The sequence below is a fragment of the Nannochloropsis gaditana genome (assembly GCF_000240725.1).
Source record: "Nannochloropsis gaditana CCMP526 unplaced genomic scaffold scaffold733, whole genome shotgun sequence".
In the NCBI taxonomy this organism is placed as follows: Eukaryota; class Eustigmatophyceae; order Eustigmatales; family Monodopsidaceae; genus Microchloropsis; species Microchloropsis gaditana.
The window spans coordinates 1-11870 of NW_005803220.1; the positions used below are offsets into that span (position 1 = coordinate 1).

At 43.2% G+C, this 11870-nt stretch overlaps 2 protein-coding genes across 2 annotated transcripts; both read left to right on the forward strand.

Moving 5' to 3' along the window:
* Window positions 1-511: 511 nt before the first annotated feature.
* Window positions 512-1022, forward strand: NGA_2101130 (copia ltr rider; the record flags this gene model as incomplete). The annotated part of the gene is made up of 1 exon (XM_005853801.1): window positions 512-1022. A coding segment is annotated over one exon (511 nt), but the record flags the coding sequence as incomplete, so codon positions are not given.
* A 1-nt stretch (window position 1023) lies between these two features.
* On the forward strand, window positions 1024-1327 carry NGA_2101040 (gag-pol polyprotein; the record flags this gene model as incomplete). The annotated part of the gene is made up of 1 exon (XM_005853800.1): window positions 1024-1327. A coding segment is annotated over one exon (304 nt), but the record flags the coding sequence as incomplete, so codon positions are not given.
* Between the last annotated feature and the right edge of the window lie 10543 nt (window positions 1328-11870).

The following is an 11870-nucleotide window of genomic DNA, read 5'->3' on the forward strand; positions in this document are numbered from 1 at the left end:
ACATGAGAATTAACCCCTTTACCGAAGGGAGAACGTTGTATCTCAAGTGGCTGGGTGGAAACTGATAAGCGAGATCAGAATGGTGTTATTGTGAGGAGAAAGGCAAGATTTATCGCCACAGGTTATAGTCAAGAATTTGGCTATGACTACCTCCACACTTATGCACCTGTTGCATCGATAACCACGATTCGTTTGGTATTGGCCCTAGCATGCATATTGGATCTTGAGCTGGATAACATGGATGTTGAAACAGCTTGCCTTCAATCAGACCTTGAGGAGAAGGTATATGTTAAACAGCCAATTGGATATGAGCAATATGGATCGAATGGAGAGGAGCTAGTTTGTCGATTGCGTAAGTCGCTATACGGACTTAAACAATCTGGACGTAACTGGCATGAGAAGATTGATGGATGGTTCCGAGGATATGGTTTCCATCCTTCTTCTGCGGATCCATGCTTATATGTGAAGTTTGGATCTAGAAGTGAGATGTTGGTTGTCGTCTTATATGTAGACGATTTAATTATTGCTAGTAATTCTAGGCCAATGGCCGATAAATTCAAGCAAGCTATTTCAAGGGAATTTAGCATGAAGGACTTGAAGGAACTTGATTGGATACTTGGTATGGCAATCAAACGTAATAGAGAGAAGAGAGTTATGGAAATCTCTCAAACGGCATACATTGATATGGTACTCAAGAAGTTTAGAATGGCTGGTTGCAAACCAGTTTTAACACCGATGGAAGGGACTCTGACGAAAATGGATGGCAAGGACGTCAAACCAGATAGTGAATACATGAAGCTAGTGGGTAGCTTATTGTATGCAGCACTGGTCACGCGTCCAGACATTGCATTTGCGGTACAGTCGTTGGGGAAACACTTGCAAGGATCTAATGAAGAGCATTGGATCGCTGCAAAGCGTGTATTGAGATACCTGAAGGGTACTAGTGAGGTTGGACTCAAATACACAGGTAATTCTACGGGATCGTTTACCCTGGTAGGATTCGCGGACGCAGATTATGCTGGTGATAAAGATAACAGACGTTCGACGTCTGGTTATACTTTTACGTTGAGTCATGGAGATGATATCAACACGATTGATTGGAAAGCCAAGCAACAAGATGTGGTGGCTCTATCGTCGGCTGAATCGGAGTTGATATCTGCTTGTTCAGCGACACAAAGTGCAGTTTATATTCGTCAACTACTTATGGACCTTGGATTCAAGCAAGATGAACCTACCGTGATTATGGAGGATAATCAAGCTTGCATTGCGATGGGGAATAATCCGATTACGTATAAGAGGACGAAGCACATTGATGTTCGATATCATTTTGTGCGCGAAAAGGTTGAGAGTAAGGAAGTGGAACTGGTATACATTCCTACTCAGCATCAACTTGCGGATATTTTAACAAAACCCTTATCTAATATTCGATTAGCAATGATACGCAATCGAATGATGGGTTATAAGTCTTGATTGGGATCTGGGGGCAGCTGAGGAATCAGCGTAGATATATTAGAGATGAGAGATATGGTCCTTATCTTAAGTATGCGAGTTATAGGATTAACTGCTTTGGATCACACATAATGATTAGGAGTACGAGTGGGGGTGACGCGAATATAAGGATGACATGATGATGCTAAGGGAGTATGAGTTCAGCGATAGGAGGTTAAGCGAGCCATCTTACAGTGTTGCACCTCTATCCTGGATGGATCCAACAGTCTGTATCACGATGTGCTGATCGCTACTGTATCATGTCATACTTTGCGTCCACCTAATTATTTGTATTATCGTACGACAACAGGACTGGCGTCGACCAGTGTCTTTGGTTGTCTTTGGTTGTCGGTCGTATTGGGTATCTTAGTACGAGATTTTTGGGTGAATCATTGGTCTACATTCTCAGGGAGAATAGGGGTCGTACTGAAGAATTAACTGGATATTGGGTTATCCACAGTGGCATTTGTTTGTTTATTCGCATCACTTAGAACGTTCGAGTCAAGTGCTAGTCCTTCTTCCTGCATGACCGTGCTTCTTTACAGTCCGCTGCACTTGTCCGCAACGTTCTCTAGCTTCAACAGGCTGTAGCAAGTGATCTTTGTGGCAAGTATAATTCTTGGAGAACGCTTTTTTTCTGACAGCCACTATAACTTTACTATAGATTTTATTCTTCTTGTCTTACGTACGTCTTGTTCATCCTCTATACGAAATTAACCCTAACAGGCCTCAATACGCGCGAGGATAGAGATACGTCCTTCCTTTCCAAAGCAATCGTTTCCTTTTACTAGTCCTAACACAGAATGGAGAACCGGTGAGAATCACACCCCGCCCACGTAGCACGATCAGGTTTTATTTCTTACTTTCACCACAGAGTCAGATAAAATAAACTCCAAGTTCATGAGGTCGAGTCATTAATATCAAGGGAGCCTGATAATTAGGGATTTAATTTAAGTCTAGTTTTCGCTCAGTCTCTGGATCATTAATCATTTTCCAGAGTGTCAGTCGAGGAAAATAAATTTTAGATAGAATTTGCGTAGTTGCAACGTGGTTGACATATAAATCAGAGACTTAACATCTATCTCAGTTTTGGAGGTTGGGGATCGGGGGAAAAGAAGTAACTAAAGTCACGGACTAGCGGTCGGCCCCGGAGTAGGAATCGGAGGCCCCGGCTCACAGTGAGTGATCGTGTTCCTGCCATTCATGCGAGGAAGATCATAGCATGACGTGAGAGTGTCCGACAGCACATCTCCATTCACCGTCATCTCGACTGTAAGAGGAGACAAAACTGGGTCCTCGAGAAACTCCAATCCACGAAAAGTTCCGGTCACACTGTAGTAACCACCAGTTGAATAGAAGTTGTTAGCATGCACAGTTTTGGGTGTTTTGATCTTCGGCCGTCTAGAGCTTTTAATGGACACGCGCGCTCCTTGAACTTTACAGGTTACCTTCCTTCTGTTTGCACGACAATCGCTCGCCGCAAATGTTACAGTGTTTAAGGGATCATTGGCAGTGTCTTGCAATTCAACGGTCAGTCCCGTCTGGCCAATTGCAGAAACAAGGGTCATAGATGGATCATCGATATTACCCTTCATTTTCCATGAGTCCTTGTTCGTCACGGACCTATCGACAGCGCGAATCGACTTGAGATTAAGGTCTTGACCAGCGGTCGTGACGAGGGTGCTACCGAGGGTAATGCCAAGGGCAAGCAAAGAAAATACGCTGCGCATGATGCAGAAGAGATCGAGTAAGGTCCTATTCAGTATATACGAAAGAGCGGTGAGATATGGCGTTGATGAAGTCTATGTGCAAGTCCCAAGTCTTGGCTAGTATGTTTCTTTCTGCCTCGAATACGTTCTTATGTAGGTACACAATCATGTATGAGAATTGGATTGAACATGAGGCTTGAGTGCTTGATGGCAATTAACATATAAGCAAGCGAGCCAAAGAGCACCAGAAGTGTGTCACGACATTTGCACAGCGCGTGGAAAGGCTCTGGACGCTGTGCGCGTGCAAAGGAAACAAGAAATAATCGAAGACTCGCCTTCCTTGACTGCACACGTAGAAATGCGCAATTATCATGTGCTTCTTGGAAGAATCAGTATGCTCCAAAGATACAAAGAACTAATGATGAATCTTATTCAAGCGTCAGGGAGCATTTGAACAGCGGTTTTACCTTTCGATTAGAAGACGTGCTTTAAAGCGTCCGGTGCAAAGCGACCGTTTAAAAATGAACACATGGAATCTTTGCAGCCCCTACTTTTGCCAATGGGACCTCATCTGGGTCTCCAAAACATTTTCATCATCCAAATAAAATTATTTTATATAGTTGGGGTCCTAATATTGATGCTCAATGATTTGACTTGTGAAATTATTTGAAAACCATGCTAAAATGCAATCATCGACATTTCAAAATCGGCCTCTGTGGCTGCAATTACTAGCTGGAAAGCGCCTTGTTTTCAGCTCCTGCATAATTCATTGCAAAATATCTGAATCTCTTAGAATGATGTAAGCGAAGGGGATAAACCTGTCACCAAATTGTAGGCTCCCTGTAAATCACTTACATGTGGCATACAAACGAATCTGGACAAGCGTACCTACAAAGTACAAAATAATCCATGAGTGTAGAAATGTCGTCATCAATAACGTATGGGTGGGAGCTGTTACCTGTATGAGCAAAGTAATTCTTCCCTTTTTTGAAAGTTTTGTGGTCTTGTGTTGCTCCTCAGACCTCTTTCCCATGTTTCCAGCAATTTTGACTTGGTAAGAATCATGTTGGCGATGGCGAGAACAAGAAGATAGCAACACAGATCACACGTCGAGTTTTCAAGTAAAAGGATGAATCAAAAGAACTTACATGCGTGAGCCAGATTATCATTTTTCCAATGGCTATCAAGAAGACATTCACGGGAATCTGAGAAGGTCTTCCATTTGAAGAGACAAGCTTTTATGAACACATTAGATCACACCACAATCGAACGCTCTTTTATTTTTTGTACTGGGAAGTGATGCATGTTTCACAAGCATAGCCATTATCTATTATTGGAGCAGCAAGAGTTGCCTGTAACACAGCATGTAGGCAATTGCAAGATTTATCCTTTTCAAAATCTCCAAAAATCAGGAGGCTGCACGCCAGCAGCAGAGGCAAAGCGTGGAAACATTGGAAGCGCAAACAGCCATTGTCTCAGAATTTGACCTTTCCTTTGGATCTTTCAGTCAAAGATGTTAAATGTAATATGCCAACAAAGCTTTGACCGGAAAAAAAGTACTAAAGTGATTACATTTCGTAATCGTGGTTTGAGTATTGTTGCAGATAGTGAGAAGGAATACGGAGCGAGGAAAGAAAGTCTCACAGATAACGAAAGGCTCTCCATGCATGAAGTTTGTGATTCAATACATTATTAAAGACATGAACGAACGATTCAAACACAATCACTTCTTCGTCCAAATACAAGTTCGTGCTTTTCCCTGTTCCTGCAAAGCATCTCTTACATTCAAGGAATATGCATAATTCCCGGAATTAAGATTGCAAAAAACGCACACATTTCAAATGTACAATTTTATCCGTAGATCCAGTCTTCATGCCTTCTACATTTCTCATCAATTACCTTCGAACGAATGTCGTCAATGTGTTTCTGGACTGGTTCGTCCAAATGATTGAATACTTGTCCAACATGCTGATAGCTAAGATAGCGTTTGCTTGGAAACGAATGAGCATTCGGAAATTGCCCGCAACAGTACGCATCATGAGACATTTGCTTGTTTTTAACCAAAGGCCACACATCCATGTTCAGAAAGTCCATATCCTCGCCATACGCGCTTTTTGCTGACCAAGACGCCATTTGTGCCCCTATGTTCTATAATTTCAAATAGTAATATATTGATAAGACTATGACTACTGGTCGTATATAGAATATGTGAGATTACCTGAATAGCACCATGCGTCCCCCCCCACATGCCCCCATTAAGAGGATGACAGTGCCAAACGCTATCACGTATAGAATGAATTGGTATTCCAGAATTGATCCATTCTTCTACAGCCAATCGATCTCTTGCATTTAAGCGGGAGTCAGTGTCTCGTACTATAAACCTATGGGATAAATGTCAAGTGATCAGATTGAGCAGCGCATTATTGATGTTTCTCCGGAAAGATAAGAATTTTGGTATATGCCTGACCTATCTATACTTGCGTCGTCCGCAACCAGAAATCTCCAGAACATTCCCGCGATTAGATCGTTTCCAGTTGTCTGCATCATGATAATTTCGGCTCCCAATTCTTTCAGTCGCTTCAAGACATCTCGTGGCACAGAGCTGTCGACATAAAATCTTGCAATCCAACCTACCAGAGAGAGGAATGTATGACGTTAATGCCTAAGTCTAATTTGGATCAACGGACGTCTACGTACCTGGAAAATAGAGAGGAGCAAGCTCAGCATTCCGAATAGCCCCAATAGTGTATTTGGAATCATTACCATACAGTCCAAAGCTTATAGCACGTCTCTCCGTAGACTTCGGGAAAGCATTAATCTACACGCGGTTAGATATAATTTCCTTGAGATTAGATAATCATCAGACGAAACTTTTATATGCTTACCGTTGCAATATGCAAGCGATCAAGTTCGCTATCGGTAAGTCCTTCAACATCGTTCGGATCACTCGGCGAGAATTTTTCCTGTAGAGAATGTAGACGAAATCACAGCTGAATACCTCTACATTAAACTTTCTGGCGGAAGGGTACTGACCTGCTCGACTGGAAGTCTTGGATATCCTTCAATGACGGTGATATAGCCCTTTGTCGAGTTTTGTTGTCCTCGAGAGTTCACCAAAGCGTTTCCTACTTTGAAAATTGGAGAGCAATAAATAAATAGATTCTGTTTTTGTGAAATTGACGATTATCTGTAAGCGAGCTTACCTTTTGGTTGGGCTTCAGGCATACCATAAAGCCATCCCCAAAGCATATACTGCCAAATGATAAAAGTCCACAGAAATATTCCGAGGTACTGCCAGCGGAGGGTATCCCATTTTGTCCTTTGATGTCATTTCAAGTGAGTTGTCAACCAGGCTCAGGATAAGTACACATAGCTAATAGCACGACATACCTCTTTGTGCTCCTTGAGGCCTGATAAGAAGATTTCATTGCTTCTATTTATTCGTATCCCTCAGTTTTCGATAAACCTAATGCAAAACGTCCCGCAGCCAAGTGGTTTTCAGGAGAGCTTTAGTCGTAAACCATTGCTAGTGTCGTAACCTGAAAGGAAATTATTAATAGCACGTGTCTCACATATGGAACGTGTACCCCGCCAACTGGGGAGATTTTGGCACACGATCACCTATGCAGGCCACATAGGTCATCTTACTAGCCATCGCACATCCCTAGTCATCCTACTATCGGCTTTGCTTTTCGCTTCAAGATGACGGAAGTAGTGCTTTGACATGATCGTCATGTGTCGATCGCTGTCCCTGAACCATACGAGACACTGGGCGAGCGAAACGGTCGCCAGCGAAGGGTCAAGTAACGGATCTTCTGTCCAAGCCGTGGCTGAATCCCAACGACATGGGCCATTGATAGCCCGCTCAAGCGGCATTGTGAGAAACATTTGGTAGGCCTATGCTTCTCGACGCTTGGAAAGGTACTTTGTGAGATCTATTATATTATTATTACACTCTCATATCTGATTATACACACGTTCTGATCCTAAGTTTAATAGGTAAATGAGGGTATCGTCCTTCTATAAAGTTCTTACATGTCTCCTTGCTATCTGCGTTTTGAACGGTTTTTTATCTTTCCTAAGCTCGAATGTTACGGGCATACAAGATCAGTCTCTACGATTGGCGAATCAGCCAAGGGAGATGAAAAATTTTCATCGAGCGGAGTATGATCTTATCGTCATGGTACCAAGCGTGGTGGAATGGAAAGATCGCCGCGAATACCTCAGGCGCCAGTTTCAGCGCAGTCAAACTCTTACTTCTGCGAAGGTGTTACTGTTGTTCATCCTTTCTGATGAGGAGAAATTGAATGCTATTTCAGAAGCCCATGAACATCTCGACTTGGTTTTTGTGCCATGCAAGGACAGTGACCAAAGAGCAATGCCTGAAGAAAACAGCTCAACTACGTGCAAGGTTCTCCGAGGTATACAGCATATTACGAACCATTTCACCTTCGCCTTCTTAGCCCGTGTTGGAGATGATGCATATTTTCGATACGATCACTTTTGGAATAGTATCCGTCCATCGTTACCCGAGGGGCCTATATATATGGGACGATTCAATCAAGATGAAAATGTCTGGGAGCAACATCTTCAAAGTCACCTATGGCTAAAAACATATCCACCCTATGCTAGTGGTATGGGCTACATATTCTCGGAGGAGGCGGCTTATTACATAGGCAAGGCGTCTCAATTGATTGAGTTCAGGACCGGGTACCCCGAAGATGCTGTCGTCGCCTTATGGCTCATCGGAACCCGCACGTTGCGTATCCACAGTGCTAACTTCCATAATCATCTCGGAGGTGGGCCATATAAAACAAAAAATTGCACAAGTGATTCCATTTTGATCCACTACATGAATCCATCGTTGTGGAATGCAATCGACGAGAAAGGTGAACTTCTTTGCTAGGTCCTGTTGTTCAACGAACCTTGTATATTCTGTATGGAGATCCATCTAGAGCATACTAATTAAGCTGAGGCAGCAAGCGTTTTGTATGATTTCTCCCTCACAGGGGTGCCGCTCAGAGAAAACCCATATGAACGTTCAAAAGGCAGGTTACATGATTGATGTCTGCTGCAATGCTATGAATGTTTGTCCTTTAAAACATCGTAAAACTGTGACGCATTCATGTATTAGACGCTAAAATTTGGGGTCAAATTAGAGATTTACTCGGCTACACGACTTCTCACTATGCCCAAGCTTTCTGAGCATTGATTGAGAAACAAATGTTTTGTGCGCTCTGTTTTTTCCCCCCTGTATCGTCATTCGTATATGCATAAATCGTCTGCATAGTAGCGCCAGGACTTGACAGTGTACATTACGGATAATCTTTCAAATAGAGGAACAAAAAATGCTAGAGCTGCATTTTAATTGATTGCAATGTCCAAAAGCAATAATCAAATTGTGCAGAGATACATATGTTACGCATACTTTACACCCCAAACGCGTCGCAAGGTTTCTGATACCTCTTAAAGGATACTTTCTACATTTATTGATAATGAGTTAATGGACTTGTGTCGTTGATATCGACATTTTTGGAGCCTTACTGTTCCCAAAGTACAAATGAAGAAGCGAAATACAGCACGCAAATGAATGCGAATAATATGCTATTTATGCAAGAAATGACCTCTAAATCATCGATTTCATTGCAGTGCCTCTTCGATAGCTATGGCCAGGGATGAATGAACATCCCCAGGTCTCGTGCTCTTGTCAATAATGCTTGAATTTCAGCTCGGGAATGTTTGAAGATATACCAGTGCCATGGATGCATTTCAGGGTGGTTGTAGTGTACTTCGACGAACACCTGGGGAAGAATAGTGCGAAGGTCCATTAGTGATGTTCTCTGTCATGACATTAGTTCATTCATTAGAAACTCACCTCATCCAAAAATTTGTAAGTGCCGTCGTCCATGATGCGACTGAGAATATCATATTCCCATCCTTCAACATCCATCTTGAGGACTACAAAATCATTCTCTTTGATGCCAATGTCTCTCACAAACTGACTTAAACCTCGGGTTGGAGGAGAGCTCTTGTTATTGTCCTCAGCACCCACAAAATTGTAGTAAAAAGTGAAAGTGTTCAAGACTTCGTGAGTTTTATATCCTCTCGCCTCGGCAGATGTTCCCTTGACGCACTCAGTGATATTGCTGGCTAAGGTATGTATGTCCGCATGCAGCTTCGCATCAGCTTCAAAACCGTACACAAGGTCGAATTTTGTTGGGTAATTTTGCATCATCCAGCATACGCTACTTTTGAAGTCGTGCAAGCCGAGATCAATGTAAATCCGGCGATCGTAAACATTCTTGTCCGACGCATTTACAAAATTCGCCAGGAAATACGGGGTCACCTTTTAATTTTAGAAAAATATGGGACAGCAGGTCATTAATGAAATATTTTTGAGAAATAGGAAAATAAATCTCCTCACCTGGTCTTTGTCGTCGACATCATCAGTTTTCCCTAACCAGAATTTAGGTCGGTACTGAAAGATCGGCTCCAAAGGGTCAAGCCAAAAGCTGTCGTATGCGATAGATAATCGGTCATTTCAGAAGTACTTTTCCTCATATGTGCTGGAATACAGGCAAGGGAGTGGCTCACCGTCTCTCGTGAATTTCAACTTTGGCTTTAAGCTTCTGCACCTCCTCCTTTAAATCGCGAAATGTGGCATATTCAACCCTTCCCGTGAGCAGCCAATTCCCCGTACAGAATTGCACAAATATCCACGTAGCTAGCAGAGCAAGTACCAATCGCAATTGAGAAGGGTTTCGAAGCTGTGAGGTCCACAAATGGCGTACATAATGTTGCACACCCTTGCCGTACACCTTTCCCATGCCTGAAGTGATATATGGATGCGTGGTATACTGTCAGGCACTCTTTGGAATGATTATCACATCCAGATTGTGTTTCAGCATTGGCTTTTACCGATGCACAGCAAAGGCAATTGCTCTTACATCGTAGTGTGGCCTTCATGATGTGCCCATTAATGAGGCAGCCTGTCTTGACTTAAGACTGTTCTCCCGGATCTATTTCGGATTACATTAGCAGCCACGCATTCAATTTTCAAACTATGTACTCTCATCATGCAGATTGGACAGTCGAGCAACCATGACGTATTGATTTTCCAAAGCTGTCTCATTCACACGGACGCGCATACGTCAAGCGTGAAACGGCTAGGTCACGGAGAACGCGGGACGTAAAGTGTCCTCATTCACACAAGCCCATCAAATTTTCTGTTGCACGCTTGTACAAATGTTTGCAGAAAACAGATAAAAATAGTACAGCCACACAATCAGATAAAATGTCTATCGTGTACAGAGTGCTTTATTGTAACCTATTCTTTTTTTCGTTTGGAGTCGACCAAAGGTCCGTACCCCCATCAATTCCTCCGGAAAAAGTAATTTAATCAAAGCAACGAGATAAAAGTAGAATGAGTGGACGATAATATGTGGAACGATTTTTAAAAAAAGGATGCCGTGACGACTGGAGCTCGACTGTCGTTCACAAGCAATGTATTGACATGAAAGAGCAAAGCACTTCAGAAGAAAAGAAAAGCTCCCCTATGAGAGACTGCAGGCAATATGAAGTTGTACTACACCATATTCCTCATCCGCACACCCATGCACAAACGTCATAAAGAAATTGAAACTTCGATTATCATGACTCTTCCCTCTTGAATCGCTGCATGGGGCTCTCAAGAAAACCATGTTGACTTAGTTGGGTAGCGTACGCATACAAAGGAAGAATGCTAGCCCACCATCACCCAGGTGGGGCTGGACGCAAGACAAAATGAGGCTCTACGAAATGTGTTTTGGAAAAATGCTCATTTGTAAAATTTTAAGATATAAGCTTGTTACGCCAACAAATATGGCACAGTAACTAAGAATATGTCAGCGGTACCCTACTCCTCCGAGGAACTTCGACGAGTGAAAGGCTCCACCACATCACGCCAGATCAGGGCATGATTCAGGTGAAATACATTCCACGCGGGCACTTATATTTTTCTAGGTATCAAGTGTTGTGTTAGAGTTACGCATGTGATGTGTTGTGTATCCTTTCAAGCTGGGATCACTGTGTGCTCGTCTGTGGCTGGCTTTGATTGGTCGATAGAATTCTACTCTCAGCGACCACGTTTTGTAAAAGTTTTATGACGAAGAAAAGGTGCATCGGTGAGTCTTTGCCATATACCGAGACTTATCGAGATTGTGCCCCCGCCAAGGCATATTTTTTCTTTGCCTTCTGAACGGCCCATATCTGCCAATTCGTGTAGTCATCGCTCGAAGTCTTCTCCTCGCTGTCGACCCTCCGACTTGCCCCTCTCCGCAAAAGATCGTCCACGTATACTCCGTGGAAATGGTCTTTTCGGTCAAACATGCAGTCCCCGTGCCGTTTTATTTTGTTTTATGGTGTTGTGGACGGTGTGGCAGCGTTGGTGGCGTGACACGACGTGGTTCTGTCGTTCTTTCGAGATGCTTCCATCGCCACAGGAACCACTAGCCGATTCAAAATTGTCCCTCGACCGCAGCGGCAGCCCCCTCATCCCTTCCTCACTCTGGCTCGACACACGACGGTTCAACACAGATAAAAGCACCAGCAGCACCATTCGAGTAAATATGGGGGCGGCGGCGATGATCGGGGGCGGTAGAAGAAACTTACGGGTGCCCTTCACTTTGCTCCTGC